Source organism: Ochlerotatus camptorhynchus, unplaced genomic scaffold (genome assembly GCF_037179485.1).
Source record: "Ochlerotatus camptorhynchus isolate MF236.1 unplaced genomic scaffold, CSIRO-AGI_Acam_v1.1 ptg000639l, whole genome shotgun sequence".
Lineage (NCBI taxonomy): Eukaryota > Metazoa > Arthropoda > Insecta > Diptera > Culicidae > Ochlerotatus > Ochlerotatus camptorhynchus.
The window spans coordinates 195939-214901 of NW_027041118.1; the positions used below are offsets into that span (position 1 = coordinate 195939).

The window sequence follows — 18963 nt, forward strand, 5'->3', positions numbered from 1 at the left end:
TCAGAAATAATGCAATACAATACACTTAAGAAACACACCCTTCCCTGTCCCCCGTCCTTCTTATTTTCGGGTTCATTTTCCTACAGTTGAATAATCGTTTAAGAAATGTATAATAATGTCTAATTAAACGTTACTTCACATGAGAATCAAGCGTATACAGAGCATCACAGTTTTAAGAAAGCTGAATAGTTAAAAAAAAATCGTATAAACTCTGTTACAACTCATATAAGTCGAATAAAACCTTCTCGACATACCTTATACAACACCAAGTAGTTCAATGTTGTGGTTGAATAAATTCTCCAGATTTGTGTGAACAAAGCCTGAACAGAAGTGATTATTAAAATAGTACAAGTACTATTAAGCATGCAGTTGAATAAAATGGCCAAGAAGTCGTTTCTTCAATAGACGATTGTTTGTTGGGGTGGTTATACGGAGGTGGATCATCTAGCGGCTTCTGGAAGACGAGCCACAACTGTTCACCAAGGAGGTCCCATCGGGGGCCCTGAAAAAATGAAAAGTGAAGGCTGACACACGAAGATGGCAAGACCCCCCTGACCACCGAACTCAGGTTGTCCTGACAAGACTCAGAACAGGCCATACCAGAGTCTCGCATAACTTTTCAGGGAGCGGCCCGTTCCGGAAATTTTGCGAGCTCTGCCGCACCAACTGTTCAGTGGAACACATAATCTGCCACTGTACTCAATACGAAGGCTCACGAGAGCTGTACGTCATACCGGGCAGCATTAAGGACGCACTGAGTAACGACCCGACTAGAATCACAGCATTAATGGGCTTCCTCCGCGAGGCCGGCCTCTTCGACCACATATGAAACCTGCAAAAATCCCGACCACCGCAATACAAATGGACTTTCTCTTATAACCCAACATCTCAAACCAAAGCAAGATCCTCAGCAACTTAACAACCAAAACTCCGAAGAAAGACAGCACATTGACAGCCTCAGTATTTAACTAGAGGAGGCCTCTTATAGACCTCCTAACATGATAAAAAAGGAAACAAAAAACTTTGTAACTAGATGAGGTCCCGTCTGGACCCCACACTATTTCAGAGACGAACCAGCCAACGCAACGGCTGAAAGTCTCTATAATAATTAAATCAATCAATCAGATAAGAGAGGGGAGGGGGGGTACGTACAATATAGCATGCTTTCTTTTAATTGGCGCATAAACTCAAGCTAATATTGAATGCCGAGCAAGGCCGGGCACACTCAGCTAGTATTAAATAAAAGCAAAAACCGCGGAAGGTTCAAATTGCATAACTAATTGCTTTATTATACTGGGACACACAATTCATCTCTAACTTCGAACCACTGGCGTCTCGAGCACTCACAATCCGGTCTTCTTCTTAATCCAATCAGCGAAAGAAGTCAGCCGAGCAAACGCACCCGGCAAACCACGGTCACATCCGCTCGCATGGCCAAAGCTGACCACACCAACCTGCACATTAGTTCCCTCCAGCACCAGCGGACCACCTGAATCTCCATTGCAAGGGGACTGCTTCTCACCCCCTAGGGCACAGATGGTCGTTTTCTTGATCACCAGCGGATTGTAGGTTTTCGTGCACTTGCTGTTGGTGATAACCGTCAACGGTGCATATTGCAGCTTCAGCGCGACACTTCCTCCGGTTTTCTGCAGTCCCCAACCGCTGACAACAACCTTACGATCTGCGTAGGTATCACTTCCGGTTGGCAGTTGGATAGGCTGAATTCGCTCGTTGAACTGTACCGGTTCCGGCAGTTTTACCACAGCCACATCGTTCGACGCAAACAGAGGATTGTATTTCTCGTGACGGTAGTACTCAGTGGTGGTCAGAACTACGCGGCCATCGTCCGATTCACTTTCCAGATCGACTGCTCCCAGGGTTACCTCAAACGATGACGCTCCCTGTGTACAGTGACCGGCCGTCAGAACCCACTGGGCGTTCACTAAGCTCCCACCACACAGAGCACGACCCTGCGGAAGCTGAATTTTGAGCAATGCTTGGTACGGAAACTGACCCGCGGCAGCAGTTTGTCCATTGACGACCCGGGTTAGGTCCGCCGATGGAAATGCGGCGGATAGGGCTACCAGGGAAGCGATTACTATTGTCGATGCAATCATTATGTTAGGTTAATACTGATTCTCCGATGCGATCAAAGATTTGTTTTTATAGTCCGATTAATGCCGTAAGTCTACGCGGGTTCAAGTGTTGCTTCCGCGAAGTGTAGAATGTCTAGCAGGCCACAGGTGAACGGAATCTGCTCACTGCCCACTCGAGAATCGATACGCATCAAGTGTTTACGTTCGAAAGTACAGGCGGTGGGTCGAGTGGTCAAGATTTCACTTATCTATTTGTTGCGGGCAACGGTGAATACTGCATCGCTTTATCGATGATAGTTGAAATGAATGACTTTAATTGAAAGAGGATTTCTAGGGATAACTCTGCTAAGGACTCGCGAACTTATTTCAACAGTCGAAACGACCTTCCCTGAGACATTTCTCTTGTCTGGGAGCTTAAATGCTTTATTGGAAAGAATTAAGATAGTAAAAAAGCTTAAATCATTCCGAAGCATGAACTATAAAAGCATCTGGCTGTCGATTCGTCGGTACAGTTTCAATTCAACACAATGTTTGCATCGACGGTATTAATTGCATCCCTGGTGGCTCTGACCGCTGCATTCCCATCGGCAGACCAAGGCCGAATCGTGAACGGACAAACAGCGACCTTGGGTCAGTTTCCGTACCAAGTTTTGCTTCGAATCCAGTTTGCTCAAGGTCAGGCTCTGTGCGGTGGTAGCTTGTTGAGTGATCAGTGGGTTCTGACGGCCGGTCATTGTACGGATGGGGCTACTTCGTTTGAGGTTACCCTGGGAGCGGTTGACTATGATAGCGAAACGGATGATGGCCGTGTGGTGTTGACTGCAACGGAATACTACCGCCATGAGAAGTACAATCCTCTGTTTGCTACCAATGATGTTGCTGTTGTTAAACTGCCAAAACCAGTGGAGTTCAACGATCGAGTTCAACCTGTGGAACTTCCAACCGGAAGCGATAGCTATGCTGATCTTAAGGTCGTCGTCAGCGGTTGGGGACTTCAGAAGAACGGAGGAAAAGTTGCCGATAAGTTGCAGTACGCACCGTTGACGGTGATTACCAATAACGAGTGTTCGAAGACCTACAGCCCGTTGGTGATCAAGAAGACGACCCTCTGTGCTAAGGGAGACCATAAGGAATCCCCCTGCAATGGAGATTCCGGTGGTCCGCTGGTGTTGGAAGGCGGCAAGATTCAGGTTGGCGTGGTCAGCTTCGGACATGCAAGCGGATGCGAGCTTGGTTATCCGGGAGCATTTGCTCGGTTGACATCGTTCGTTGATTGGATCAAGAAGAAGACTGGATTGTGAAGAACTACTGGAAAAGTCGGAGGTTATGTTCGAAGGCAATAACAAAATTGAATAAAGGAATGTGTTGCATTGCAAGTTCACTTGTTTTTGTCTCGTTTCACAGCATGTAATCTAAATATCTAGTGTAGAAACTGATACGTCATATTTCTTCCGAATTTAATTGGATTCGCGTCAAACGTTATGTTATTCAAAATTTAACAACTGCTGAATATCTTGGGCGATTGAAATTCTTAGTCCTTAACTAGTATCAACAATCAACAGGTTTATACGAAATATTGAATGCTTCGTCAACCTCATATAGACCCATACGATAATAATATGACCTCAATAAGAATAAGTTTTCATCCCTGATGTTCCTAGATCATAGGGAGAGATCATTCAAGACAGGTCAAGGGGTGGTCACTCTACACCAGGCATGGAAAATCATTTACATTCATTTCATGCATTCATTTTCATTCATATGCCTCTAACTTTTTTCATCAACAGCATTCCGCAAAATTATTTATAGAGCTTAAGAAGGTTTTGTTATTAGCTATAACTTTTACCCATAACTCAAATCTGTATCTCTTATGCATCACGAATTAGAGCGGGCAGAACTTGTTACTGTTTTTAAGTGAATGTAAAAAAAATTCACTGAAAAACAGTAGTGGCTTCTGTTCGCTCTGGTTCATCATGCATAAGAGATACGGATTTGAGTTGTTCGCAAAACTTGTAGCTAACAAAATAACAATAATAACAAAACCTACAAAAACTCCATACATCATTTTGCAGAATTCTGTTGATGAAAAAAGTTAGGGGCAAATGAATGTAAATGATTTTCCATGCCTGCTATACACACCCAACTTCTTTCTCAGTGTGCCTCAACTGTACGCCAGTGCCATGACATCGTGATGACTTTGTTTATTTGTGGATAATGGCATGTTTGGCAACCCGGTATTTTGACAGCTCGATTGTCTTCATTTGTTTAAAATCAAATTCCCTGCCAAGGTGACTACATATGTTCTAATGTGTCAAATTCATGATTCAGCCATGTTGGATTTTTGTATGGGACAGCGACCGAGTTTGTTTACAATTTGCTCTAAAACCACACTTTTCCCTCCCGCGATCTCCTCGCCCATATAGTGACAAAGCTGTATCACCATGTTCCCAGCCAGAGCCGAAAATGGTTTTCATTAAAGAGGCTGATTTTTTAAATAGACGACATGTCAAAATTGGAACAATCGATTATCTTTGAAAGTCATAGGAAAAGTTATTCCAATCGAGCAGAAGACCTGTCAAATGGATAAGATGTCGCCTCTTTACCCAATTCAGTCTCTTCAGTTTTAATGGTTTTACTTATAGCGAATTTGTTTATTATCAGTGCGAAACCGAACTTTTTGTCAGTGCGAACCTCAACCTGAGATAGGTTTTAAAAACAAACGATCAAACTGACGTTTGTCAGAAAACAAGCAGAGCCGATCTTGATACCCGATCCAGGTTGGAGCTGAATAATAAACAAATTCGCTATTAGTATTACCTCAAATTGTAGCAACACGTTCGATTTCGACAGTTCCGTCACCCTCTTTTTCCATTCCAGCGTCATCTGTAGGGGTCTGCACACTGAAAGACGTTTGACCCGTTTCCATTTTTTTATCGGTCGGATTAATTCAAAGCGAGAATAACCGTTTGATAGCTCCGCTAGGAATGTGACACTTGACCACCGACAAACCGACATGACACTTAATTCTAACTTATGCCCGAAAATCGTAAGCGGACGATTTAAATGTACTGTGATCCGAACTGTCAAAACCATAGGAGTTTTTGATCTAGATAAACATAATTTGTCCAGAATAGATCAGACACGTACCAATTCATAACTTTTGCATGCGGGTGCATGCCTTTGCTAAATATTTCCCGCGAACACGGAGCCAGATGTCAGTAGTGTGCTTTGGTCAGAAATTATATTGTTTTTGCTATCATCATTCATGTCGGTTTGTCGGTGTCTTGACTACTGAACGAAGACTGGTGCTCTTCGCTGGCGTGCTTCCTGGAAGTTCTCAATAGCGGCGGTGCTTTAAGCTACAAGAATGCTTTCCATGATTTGTCGCTCAGTTTGATGTTTTCATCCTGGTAGCGACGCTGTTCGTTGGCAAATGAAAAGTCATTATTGAAAAAAAAACGATTTTTTGGAAATGGTCAATGATAAAATAAAAAAAAATACGGGTTTAATTTTTTTGCGATAAATAACAAAACTACCAATGTTTACGAAATTCTGAGAACCACTATATCGTTTGGCTGTATAGGGGAAGTGCACCAGTATGAGCCATAGGTTCCTATTTTGGCCACACATCAGAAAATCGATTAAATTACAATATTCGTGCATTTTGTGGTCGACATGTTTGGTGTACATGATTATGATTTGTACCAACAAACTGAAAGCAACTGAACATCTCAAAATTGTAAACAACGTGAAATATCGTAAAAGCTGGCCAATATGTATAGGAACATGGTCAATACTGGAGCGTTTCCCCGATATATATTAAACAGAGTGGTATACATAAGACCGAGTATAACTCAAGAACGGATCGTCGGTTTGAGCTGTCTTTTTTGTTGTGTTCATCTCCGCTCAACAAACATTTCTTTAACATAACATAATATATATATATATAACAGAGTAGCATACATAAGGCCGCGAATGTTCGATCAAAATTTAGGGTGGAATCGTGAATGCTCGAAATGGTTTAAAACAAAAATTCAATTTTGGGCGAGACCAAGTTCGCCGGGTCTACTAGTATCTTATAAACGTTTCGAACAATAAAAAAAACAATTAATTGTATGTTAATGAGATCGAATTCGAAAAAAAAGGTCTTTTTATGGATACGGTAACTTTTCTATTGAAAAAGTCTGATTTACAATAGATTCTATTGTAGTTTTTTTTTTTTGTTTTTTATAATAAAATGTATGGTTGCTATAATAGATTTTAGTTTTAACAATAGGTTCTATTGGTTTTGTGTGGTACATTTTCATTCGAGTTTCCTTATTTGAATATTGGCCTATTTTGCGGAATATACCATTTTTCGGAATACTTATATCACGTTTGATATTTTAATAATGAACACGAAACGAAAATCAATTATTATATTCATGTGTTTCACTTATACATTTTTGCCAAAACATCAGCCTTATACATTCCATAAGATAAACCACATAGGTCCTATAAGAATGCATAAAAGGTATGTGTGACCGCTTGTACATTTCATTTGTCACATGATCTTCATTAACTGTTTGCAAGGCGTCTGCTTATTAGTTGACTTATACATTTTATGAATAATCAGCAATAGAAATTTGCCAAAAGGTATAAGGAGATTTCTATCCGTGAAGGTAATTCTTCTTAATTTACATTATTAGAGATTTTATGCCTTCGTCCGAAGACATCATATCAAGCATTTACCTTTGAGCGGCAAATGACGCGATTGTACCTGCCTCATAGCAGTCGTACGAGAAAATGGAAGAGTTGCCAGTCTTCTTGATATGTTGTTTTCGCTTCGTCTCTAGAACGTAATTCTTCTCTTTACGATTATTTCAATAAAGAAGGGAACATTTTATCCATTGAATATTTAATTAAAGAAGGGAACATTTCATTCCTTTGACTAAGAAGGGAACATTTCTTTCTTTGAATACATTGATAAAGAAGGGAATACAGTACTTTCCCGTTTTTGTCAGGCCCATCTGAAATTTAAGGCTGACAAAAACGGGAAACTGACAAAATCGGGAAATTTTCTTTTTCAATATTTTAAGCATCAAAATGATTTTAAAATCAAATTTAACCACATTTATCCACTATTAATGGAATTACTGATAAATTTTTACAATTCTTACAACGAAGGGTACCGTTGTCTCGAAAAGTTTGCGTACGGCTTGATGAGCCGGTACGTAATGTTCGGTTTCTTTAAATTCCGCTCGGTTTTCAGCACTGCAACCAAGGCTGAACCTCCATATATCAGTATCAACGTAAATACACTAGCCAGGATCCGTCCCGAGATGTTGGGTATGATTCTGGCTTCCGCGTTGATGGCCTTCGCTGCCTTCTCGTAGGCGTATTCTACGTGGCTATTGATGCCAAACGGTCGTCAAACATTACTCCCAGGCATTTCAACATGCACTTCTCGATTATTGCGTGCTCCCCAACGGTAATTTCTGACCGCTTCAGCGCTTTAAAGTTACTGATCAATACCACCTCGCTTTTGTTGTGAGCTATCTGCAGCTTCGCTCCATGCATTAGGTTTCCAATCATGTCGACCGCCTCGGTCGCCAACATTTCCATCTATCCCATCGTCTTGCCTGTTACCGTAAGACGACGTCGTCCGCAAAGCCAACGATCTCAGCTCGTTTGGGTAGCTTCAGCGTTAGACCGCCGTTTTAAATCACGTTCCATAGCGTTGGACCAAGGATGGAGCATTGTGCAATTCCCACCGTGATCCTAGTCGTAGATCAGAACCCTGTTCTGGAAGTAGCGTCGGCCTCCCAACTAGAGCTGCTGAACGCATTCTTGACGTTGATCGTTATCACAGCGTAATATCGATCTCCTCTCCACTTCTGTTTCGACGCCTTCTGGGCTCTCTCGACAACTGTCCGAATTGCATCCACTTTTGCTCTTCCTTTTCAAAATCCGAACTACCTCTCCGACAATCCTTGCTCACTCTCCGTGCATTTCGTCAGCCTGTTCAGGATGAAACCTCTCCAAGAGTTTTCCGAGTGTATCCAGCAGGCACTACTACGAGTTGCTCGTTGGTGACTTCGTCGTTATCTCACTCTCCGTCTCCGTACGATGTAGGTGGCCAGGTCGTTGAATCGTGCTTCGAAAAAAGTCATTCCACGATGAATTTCAGGTTCTTTAAGCATATTTCAGTGGGCATGACTTGACATCTGATCTTCGTCATCACGACACGGTGTGCGTCGTTGGCAGCAGCGTCTCGACCCAGCTTCAGTTGACAGTTCTCTGCTTTATTTCTCGTTTATGTTATCGTTATTTAGCTCCAGTTTCCTCGGCATGGTCGTGTCACATGCTCTCCCTAATGATTCTGTCAATTCGTCTTCCACTTCAGGTCGCATGTGCTCATCCTCTGTACTGCCACAGGATTCCGTTGGCCGATGCCATATCGGATTGCCTGATGGTCACTATGGGTATATCCTTCACACACTCCAATTCATGTTTTCCACCACCGACGGACTGCAGTCCGCATAAAGTAACGTTGATAATGGATTGATCTCTAAGTGCTGGTGGAATGTGCCCTCTTGCGTTGGCACATCTGTTTTTCCACTCCATTGCCTAAGCATTGAAGTCTCCTCCGATGACTACCGGTCTTCGTCCGATCAGCTCTTCGGTAAGTCCAACCAGCGTCTCGTGGAACTGCTCCATCGTCCAAATTTGGCGATCACAAAACCTTCTTCTTGAATGGGGTATCTACCCATAGCTTGTATTGCAACCATCCCAACTCTATCCGCCACGTAGTTACCTTTATCAGGAGAGACTCGATGCAGCCGTGCAGTGTGTAATTGAGGTTTATTTGAGTTACCTCTGTTATTGTCGCGACAAAACAATTAAGTATCATTTGGAGCGAAATGCTTGACGGTTAATTTGAAAGTACAGTAGTGTTGTTGAAAAGTGCATTAAGTGAAAATTTTCAAATTCTTATCCGTTGCATGTGGTACCGACTGTCCTAACCAGAGGTTGAAACAGTTGACGTTTTTTACGACACTCGCTTCTTTGTCGTGCGCGACAGTCTGTTTGTAATCGTACACTCATGCTCTACCGTCGTCTCTCTCACACAACACAACCGGTAGAATAACATTCGAGCAAAAAGAAAATTATCAAATAACTATCATATGACATGAGTGATTTGGTTCTAATTCCTCAATTTGGTGTAAATTAAACCATTTATGATCAGAAATGTTATTCCTAGGACATCATTGCTTGCAATTTTCAGAATTCACATAAGCACAACATCAGCAGCTCTTATTATGAGAAAAACACAAATACATACATTCGTGACGGTATTAGGTGACAGTGTCGTATGACAGAGCATGTTAAATGACATTTGAGTTTGGTACTGTACTATGATAGCTTGTTTTGTAAGTGTCGGAGGCAAAGACAGTCGATTATCACAGAAAATGTGTCGACTACCGTGACCGCTTACAAGACTGGTCCTAACCTACGCGTAGTTACGCTCAGCTAAGTTTATTTACCTTTTCATTCCTCTGTCCTCGATAGGAAATATCCATCTAATTCAAGACGATATTTTCAAAACTTACTAAATACGCGTCAATCAAGTATTGCACTACTGCTTGATTGAAAGTTTCAGTACATTATCAACTGTGTATATTTGCATCGAGAATGTATTGGAGCGTGTGTGAAAATAGCTTCGGAATGCTTGCGTTCTTGAAATGGGCTGTTGTAGCTGCGGTAGAGCTGTCACCTTCTAACTGCCAGGTTCAAGCTTCTTGCATTCATAAGAAATTATTGCAGGCAGATTGTATCCATAATGCCACTGCCAGACAGTGGGAGTTAGGCCAAGGGCGAGTCTTCATCCTAATCTACGATTCCATATACTATTAATAACTTTTTACACATGAGAATTGTGCATATGTTTAGGATCAACAAACATTTTCAAGCGCAAAGGAGCAACATGATCGAAGGACAAAGTCCCGGCATTTCGGACGGAGGATTTCCCGCCTCTTCGTGCTCCTCAGCAAAGGCAAGCGAATTCGCGGGTGCATCCCACTCAAGCAACTTCCGGTGATTCTGCTGGCCAAAGCTCTCCATACCCCCCCTGGATTCTGGAGACAACCAACAGCGCAAAACAACAACCCTGATCTGTTCTCAGCGGATGAACTGATGGAAATTTTCGTCAACATGTCCGGTGCTCTTCGTAAGTGCCGCAATAAGCCCGAACAGATCCAAGTGCTCGGTAAGTTCATCATCCAGTATGGCGTCTAAACCGCTAACTATCGCCACCTGGAATGCTTGCTGGGCAGGGCCTTCTAACCGAGACCCATCTAAAGTCCGGCGACAGCTTCTGGTTGCCTGACCACAACTTTATCCGGCTTGATCGCACCAGCTCCAGGGGGTCGTGTTGCGGTCGTCGTCAAGAAAGGAATAAAATACCACACTCTGTCCCATATCCGCACCTCTATCATCGAGGCCCTTGGTGTGGAGGTGGAGTCGTCGACTGGATACGTCCAGTTCATCGCCGTCTACTGCCCTCGACAGTGTGCCGCCAGCAGTGGGCTAGCGGCTAAATTTAAGAAGGACCTGTCCACCATCACCCGTACCGGTTCCCGCTTCGTAGTTGGAGGAGATCTGAATGCTCGCCATGAGGCCTGGCGGAACTACCAGCAGAACCAGAATGGTCGTCTCCTGTCGACCACTCACAACCTGGGCTGTACCAACAATCAATACGAAACTAACGATTTTAAATTGGCTCACCACTTTAGTAGCCTATTGGTCCCAAGCAAACGATTAACGTACCCTATTCTAGTTGAAATTCTATTACTACACTATGTTTGTTTTGATTCGCTATGAAAGTTTGACAGATAACATCAGGGGTGTGTGGATTCATGCAGAACATGCAGGGGTGAGTGAAATAGCTTGGGACTGCTTGGGACCGTTGTTCTGGTACTGAGTGAGCCAAAAATAATAATGATTTTCTTCGGGACCCAGTGGTCTTAGAGTTACCTCTATGGCTGTACTCCGTTTGGTTTTGGGATGAACCAACATTCATCTCACCGGCGGGCAACCCATAGACGCTAGACCTATTCCTGACAAATATCGGCTTGTCCAAGCCGGTAGCCTTGAACGAACTCAGCTCCGACCACCAACCGGTGGTGGCTGAACTGGGCTGCAACGTGGCTCCTGCTTCAAGCCTGCGCAAGGACTACCATCGCGTAAACTGGGCCCAGTTTGGACGCGTGGTAGACAGGCACATCATCGACAACCCCTCGCTTGACACCGTGGAGGACATCGACCGAGCGTTGGACGGACTCCACCAAGCCATAACCGTGGCCGACGAGGTGTGCGTCCGACGAGTTCCTGTGAGGGGTAAGTTTATTGCCATTGATTCCCACACCCAACTTTTGATTCGCCTGAGAAATGTTCGTAGACGCCAGTTTCAGAGGACTGGAGATCTGGGCAAAAAACGTGAAATGGCCGATCTGAACAGACAGATTGCTTCCAGAATGGACTCACTCCGAAATGGAAGTTTCGGGCGTGTTGTCCAGAATCTGGACGACCGCTCCAGACCATTCTGGAAGGTAGCCAAGGTCCTGAAAACTCATCCCAAACCCATTCCACCTCTCAAAGTCAAAAATGACGACGATCGGCTTTTAATCACCCCACAGGAGAAAGCAAATGCGATGTCGCTTTTTCGCATTTGCTTGGCTCGAATATCCAAAGTCCGCTCGAAGATCAGGTTGCGCAATGCGTTCAAAACCTAGATGCCTCCCCTTGTGTCGTGCCTCCGGCGGATATGATTACAGTACAACAGATTTGCTCAGCGCTGAAATGCACCAAGAACATGAAGGCTCCCGGGTTTGACGGTATATTCAACTTGATCTTGAAGAGACTCAGCATGAAAGTGCAGTCTCTTCTAACCGCTATGTTCAACAGATGTTTGGAACTGCACTACTTTCCAAGCATCTGGAAAGTAGCAAAAATCATACCAATCCGCAAACCCGGAAAGGATCCGACATTTCCTTCAAGCTACAGACCAATCAGCCTCCTTTCAGCGCTGAACAAATTGTTCGAGAAACTCATTCTCAATCGTTTGCTCAAGTTTGTCGAGGAAAATAACATTCTCCTTCCGGAACAGTTTGGGTTCAGAAAGGGGCACTCCACCAATCACCAGCTAGTGCGGGTGATGAATAACATCCGAAGTAACAAAGCTGTATCCAAGTCCACAGCCATGGCCTTGTTAGACGTTGGGAAAGCGTTTGATAATGTCTGGCACAATGGGCTTGTATACAAGCTTTGTAACTTCAACTTTCCATTACATCTGGTTAAAATCACCCGTAACTACCTCCAGCAAAGGTCGTTTAAGGTATCGTTGAATGGTTGTCTTTCAGACACGTTTTCCATCCCAGCAGGAGTCCCGCAAGGCAGTCTGCTGGGCCCCTTGCTTTACAGCATCTACACTTCCGACATTCCTCCCCTTGGAGACGGTTGCGTGTTTTTCCTGTTCGCAGATGATACCGCAATAGCCGTCAAAGAAGGATGCCTCGCGAAATAACGAACAAACTTCAACGATGTCTTAACGCCTTTGCTGATTACCCGAGCAAAGTCGGTTAACAAAATGAAAGCAAATCGATATTAAAGATTGCAGTTCCTATCATAATGAATACTCATTTTGATTTCAATTGTCACGACATTAGTCTGATATCATATTGTGCTTTCATTATGCAGTCAAGACATTTTAAATGAAAGCAACTTAACTTGAAGTTCTGCTGTTAACGTCTTGTTTAAGATTTAAGTTAAGCTTATCTGTCGTTGAACTAACGATTATTATTTAATTGTTTTGTTTAACACATTTTAGGTCATTCGCAACCAACCCGAGGTGACATTTGAGCTCAAGTCTTTCAGCGTGAGAAGCTTGGATGCTAACCATTTACACCAGGCCCGTATTCAGTCAAACATTATGAATGCAAAATCAGTAATCAAATTGATTTCATTGAAAGCAGGATTAGTTTTCCGTTTGATTCAACAGTGTAAAATTTTGCTCTCATTTTTGATGTGTTAACCGTTAAGTCAACCAAAATGAGATCAAATGGAGTATTCAAAGTAAGTTACATCATAACAGCAAATTCTGATTTCAATTTGATCTCTAACTTTGCTCGGGTATGCCACCACGTGGAAAATTAAAATCAATGCCTCCAAAACACAAGCGATCATGTTCCTCCATCGACAATCGCCCAAACTGAAACCGGCTCCATCTTGTACTGTAATCATGGATGGCACAAGGGTTGAGTGGTCTGCCGAAGTAACCTATCTCGGGATGTTGTTCGATGAAAAGCTCCTCTTCCGTGCGCATGTAGAGAAAACTGTAGTTAAGTATTCTGCCTTGGTTAGGTGTCTGTAACCGCTGTGTCCCGCCTCTCAAGGGTGAACAAACTGGCCGTCTGCAAACAAATCATAGCACCTGCGATCCTTTACGCAGCTCCGGTGTGAGAATCATGTGCACAGACTTACAGAAACAAAATCCAAGTCGCTCAGAATAGAGTGCTGAGGATGGTTCTTGATCGTCCTTTCGACACTAGAATAACAAATTTATATGAACAGGCAGGCATTGCCAAAATAGATTCCAGAATTAACGAAATTAAGACTAAATTTGCACAAAAATGTAATTTATCAGAACATGTTTTGATAAGCAATTTGTATATAGTAGATTAGGTGTATATAGTAGTTGTAGGTTAGTTATAGTTGTAAATAGTAGTTATAAGTAGTCTCCTTTTTCAAATTTAAAACACCAAGGTGGTAATTCTCTAAAACAGGCCTGATAGGACTAGGAACTGTAATTAATAATAATTGAAATTTCAAAGGAACTAAAGTTGAAAAGACGCATCTGTGTCACTTGATAAGTTATACATGTAAACCACACACATTCAAGAAATATATATCATTTAAAGTCAAAAAAAAGCAACATGATCGAGCTGATAACGTTTCTTAATTCCAAAATCTGAAGACTGTTTTGAATAATATGATTAGGTAACGGACAGATAAACTACTAACAGCTTTCAGTTATTAAATGCTTGATACAACGATTGCCAGCAACGCCGGCTGGGCGTATCCTATGGCTTACCCTCCCTACTAACAAAAATACACCCTTCCCGTGACACTTATGAGGGGTCGTAGAGTTCTCTGCATCTCTCTTAAGTAAGTGTCGGACTAACATTCCTCCCCTTTCCCCACCAGATGCAAGGACGTGGCCAGGACAGCTCTGGTCTGTTGGAGGGAGACATATCCTTTATCTAAGAGGTAGTAATTAATCACAAATTACTATCTAACAGCAACGGACGAAGGTGGGTCTCCTTCTTAACAACAGTTTGGAGCTCGTACCACCTACACACTTAGTTTTTTCTACTGAGCTCGGCTGTGCAAATCCCGTCAAAAAAAAAGTTTTACTGAGATCTCAGCAAACATTTCAATTGTTTGCTGAGATTCAGCAAAGCATTATCCGAGACTCAGCAATCAAATGTCACTTTTGCTGAGATCTCAGTGAAACTTATTTTTGCCGAGATTTGGACAGCCGAGCTCGGTAGAAAAAACTAAGTGTGTACTACATTGTGCAACCTGATTTATGCTATGCTATTTGGAGCAAAATGCTTGACAATACATGCTTAAAAACCAAAAAGTTCAGCAAAATCTTCAGGCTGACACAATTGGGAAAAAAAAAAGCTGACAAAATCGGGGAAGCACTGTATTTTCATCTTTAAATATTTTACTAAAAATAATAAATTGTACTCCGATGAATGGCCCATTCATAATTCCGGGAAACGTATCATTCCAGGAAATGTATTATTGCGATAAATATCACTTCGGGAAACGGCATCCCGATAAATGTGATACCACCGTTTGTCTTAATGATTAAAACAAATAAAGCGATATTAATATCTTTTAAGATGGCAAATAGAGGTAAAATGTTATACAATATTATAGTAACACTTTCCACGACATTATGTCAAACGACAATTATATCCAACGCCTGTTATGTCTAACGACTATTATGCCAAACGACTGTATGCCAAACGGCATTATGTTTAACGGAGTAAGCCCCTTCCTATCCATTAATTATAATAGTTTATAACAAGTGTTGATAGCTGAGGTTGTATGAAATTATTTCAGCCACAATTTTACTAACTACCACTTTTTGATCAAATGTTAAGGGCCACCCACAATGGATACATTGCGTTTGCGTGGATTTGACAGTTAACTCATGAGTTGTATTTCAAATTCACGTCAAAGGAACGCAAACGTTTCCATTGTGGGTGGCCTTCAAGGAGCAAAAATTATCAATGGTACAAGACACTTATGTCTTATGTTCATGCTAAATCAACTGCTCAGCAGTGATGTTTCTGACCCGTGAAATAGAACACAAAAATCATGGTGGCTACACTATGTCACACTGCACAATACAGTGTTGCCCACCCATAAAGCAGCTACTTGATCATGTAATAAGATTATTAACCCCTTGAATTATTAATAACTACTTCATTTGTCGTTTCACTAAAAAGCTACCTTCCGCAAAGTTGTAGCTTTAAAAATTCCCTGCAATAAAAACTATTAAACTTTCTCTAAGAGCAATATAGAAATAGTGTAGATGGCAATGAACAAAAAGTTTAGATTTTTCATAGTAATTCTCATACAAACTTCAAATTGATTGTGTACAGTCAGTTTCTAACCAAACAAGTTTAAATTTTGAGATGCTACTCAGGACCCGACTTGCGACCTTTTAAGCATTGTGGAGTAAGGTTAACACATTTTTATATATAATGGAAATTTTGTTTTTATTTTATGTCACCTTTATAATTAATTTATTGACTTAATTTTTTATTGCATCAGTCTAGTGGCCATCTTACCCCGTTCACCTTACTAGAATTCAACTAAAACTTTAAGAAAATAAAAAACGCACCTATAAGTAGTTAATGCGAAAACCAAAGCTTATTCTTAACTCGTATCAAGAGCTTTGTAATTACCGGGGTCAAAGGATGAGAAGGCAGACCATTAGCATCACCATCACCAAGTTCAACTAAAAGGGAATATGCAATCAACTAATCAAACAACCCTCTTCAAAGTTAATAAAGAAACCTAACCTAACCTCTTCAAAGTTCAGAGAATACGCCTTCTGTAAGCTTCAAATTCAACTACCTTGAGCAGCACCGCTGTTCATTCTTAATCGCGTCGGCCGCTTCAATGGATTGGCAGAAAACGAATGTCACCATAAAATTGGCACAATCACCGTGTTATCAAGTCTTCGTCGTCCCCTGGCGTGGCGTAGGAAACGATAGTGCACCTCCCGAAACGGGTCTAGTGCGTGAAGCTTCCGATAGCGATTCAATTATGACACTGAACACACGTTTTTATGCAGCATAATTCATGTCATATGCAAATGACTGGTTACTGTTCAGTTGAACTAATTACCAGGCGTTATTAACCCAACACTCACGGTTGTGGAGTCTCAGTTCGGTACTGCATTCTAAGGCGAAAAGTCATGATTACCTGGGTAATTTCTTTACTGGCTCTGGGTGTTTCGGTGAGGTCTGCCCCATCGGAGGAGTCCCGTATCATCAATGGAAAGGACGCGGAACTTGGACAGTTTCCGTATCAAGCGCTGTTGAAGATCGATACTCCAAACGGTCGAGCTCTGTGCGGTGGAAGTGTCCTCAACGAAGAATGGATCCTAACGGCTGGCCATTGTGTGCAGGACGCTTCCTCGTTCGAAATCACCATGGGGACCATCAACCTCAAGAGCACAGAAGACGACGGACGGGTGGTGATGAATTCTACCGAGTATATCCAGCATGAAGACTACAATGGGCAGGATGCCTCCAATGACATCGCCGTCATTAAACTTCCGCAAAGAGTGCAGTTTAGCAATCGCATCCAAGCGGTTCAGCTTCCCACGGGACACGACGACTACAACCGAAAAATGGCCACGGTTAGCGGCTGGGGTAAGACGAGGGATATGGGCGGTGTAGCTCAGCGGCTGCAGTACGCTACGATTCAAGTAATTCGCAACAACGAATGCAGATTGGTCTACCCGAGTTCGATTCAGCCAACCACTTTGTGCTGCCGCGGTGATCAGCAATCTACGTGCAATGGAGACTCCGGTGGACCGTTGGTTTTGGATGACGACAAGACCCTGATCGGTGTGGTCAGTTTTGGCCACGTGATCGGCTGCGAGAAGAAACTGCCAGTTGCCTTCGCTCGAGTGACGGAGTTTGCCGATTGGATTCGCGAGAAAACTGGAATGTCTGCACCGGAAGGTGGCGACGCACAGTAAAAGCACCCGGAAACCGGAAAGGACGTTTCTCATATCTTCTTGAAAAATGATTGGCTAGCTCGTGTTTATTAGTAGTAGTTCTTTTTTTAATCTGTTTTTATAGGCTTTTTAGGCGAATTTCTTTAGAAGTATATATAATATATCATCTTAGAGGCTATACACAGTATCTTCTCCTATTGCCTAGTATTTACACCCCCATTGAAGGAAAGTAAGACCATGAAGAGTGAACGACTTTTAACGCCGAACTTGTCGTTCTAAAGAAAGGAAAAAAAACGATGCGATTCCTTTAAACTTCTCGTATTAAAAGCGTTCATACTTTTTATTTTGCTTCGGAAGTGGTTCCCGATTTTCAGTTTTCGCAACCGATATAAACGACAGTTCACTTTCAACAAACTTTAACAATTTAGACGTATTTTGTAGATCTCGAGGTAGTGTACAATTTTTTTTCCGTATTTTTGTTTCTCAACCTATCTTACTTAACAAAAAAGAAACACTGAAACGAAAGTGTGTCGACCAGAAAAGAAAGCAACACCTAAATCGAAGAGACGAGATGGAAATCACTGTAAAATGATCCGGTGTGGAAGCGTCATTGATTGCTTGTTGTTTTTTTTTTTTTTTGCGAGAAATTGCGAGCGAATTAGGTTTAGATAGATTGATGTGAACATAAATGGCATTTTTGATCGTTCGCAACTTTTTCGCAAATTTCAGCGGATACGAATTGGTATTTGCCGGACCGAACGGTGGTAAATTTGTGTAAGTTGGAGTGTAATAAATGCATTGCACAGTTGTATAGTTTTCGTGAAAGTAGTTTTTTAACATAAATTTCAGGTACCTTCATAATCGGTGTCGATCCTACTGGCGACATCTTCATACAATGTAGACGAATTACGTCAAGTTTCGACGTTTGAACCTTTTTTGTTTACAAGAGGAGAGACGGCTATTTGAAAATTCACTCTTGATATTACCTTTCTTTTTTTTTCTGTTGCATTGGCCACTCCCCGTAAATGTGGTCTAGGGCACTCATGTCCAGGGGTTGAAACGATTGACGTTTTTTACTCCACTCGCTTCGTTGTTGTGCACGACAGTCTGTTTTTATTCGTACACTCGTACAACATTCGAGCAAAACCAAAATTATCAAAATCGTGACGGTCCTCGGCGACACTGTCGTATGAAAGAGACTGTCATATGAAATTTTAGTTTGATACTGTACTTATAGCTTGTTTTGCAAGTGTCGGATGCAAAGGCAGCCGAATATCACCGAAAATGCGTCGTCTACGGTGACCACTTTCAACACTAGTCATGTCTACTTCCATTGATTTTGAATTTTCATGTAATATTTTGCGTAACATGTTGGGTTTGGCACGTTTCCGGTCGGTTTGAATCTAATAACCAGTATTCACCGGGAAATTAGGCCTATTTTGCGCGGCGTCGGAGGTAAGGTGACAGGGAAGTGATGGTGCCATCTCGAGTGAGTGACCTCTCCATTTGATTTACACGGAGCGTGTCACCTCACCTTACACAACGTGGGACCATTAT

The 18963-nt window shown here is 42.2% G+C and overlaps 4 protein-coding genes across 4 annotated transcripts in view; 2 read left to right on the forward strand and 2 right to left on the reverse strand.

Moving 5' to 3' along the window:
- The window catches only part of Atac3 (Ada2a-containing complex component 3), a 215746-nt gene that overhangs the window by 165222 nt on the left and 31561 nt on the right, over nucleotides 1–18963 (reverse strand). The window lies entirely within an intron of this gene.
- LOC135714380 (collagenase-like) lies at nucleotides 1186–2201 on the reverse strand. The gene has a single exon (XM_065237728.1). It carries the CDS (start codon nucleotides 2115–2117, stop codon nucleotides 1344–1346), a length of 774 nt encoding a protein of 257 aa, XP_065093800.1. The 5' UTR covers nucleotides 2118–2201; the 3' UTR covers nucleotides 1186–1343.
- On the forward strand, nucleotides 2568–3441 carry LOC135714381 (collagenase-like). Its single transcript, XM_065237729.1, has one exon. The coding sequence runs from the start codon at nucleotides 2624–2626 to the stop codon at nucleotides 3395–3397; it is 774 nt and encodes a 257-aa protein (XP_065093801.1). The 5' UTR covers nucleotides 2568–2623; the 3' UTR covers nucleotides 3398–3441.
- On the forward strand, nucleotides 16621–17481 carry LOC135714359 (collagenase-like). Its single transcript, XM_065237707.1, has one exon. The coding sequence runs from the start codon at nucleotides 16636–16638 to the stop codon at nucleotides 17425–17427; it is 792 nt and encodes a 263-aa protein (XP_065093779.1). The 5' UTR covers nucleotides 16621–16635; the 3' UTR covers nucleotides 17428–17481.

Excerpts from the sequence above, each read along its gene's own strand:
- LOC135714381 (XM_065237729.1), top strand. The coding sequence starts at position 2,624 with ATGTTTGCATCGACGGTATTAATTGCATCCCTGGTGGCTCTGACCGCT.
- LOC135714380 (XM_065237728.1), bottom strand. The coding sequence starts at position 2,117 with ATGATTGCATCGACAATAGTAATCGCTTCCCTGGTAGCCCTATCCGCC.
- LOC135714359 (XM_065237707.1), top strand. The coding sequence starts at position 16,636 with ATGATTACCTGGGTAATTTCTTTACTGGCTCTGGGTGTTTCGGTGAGG.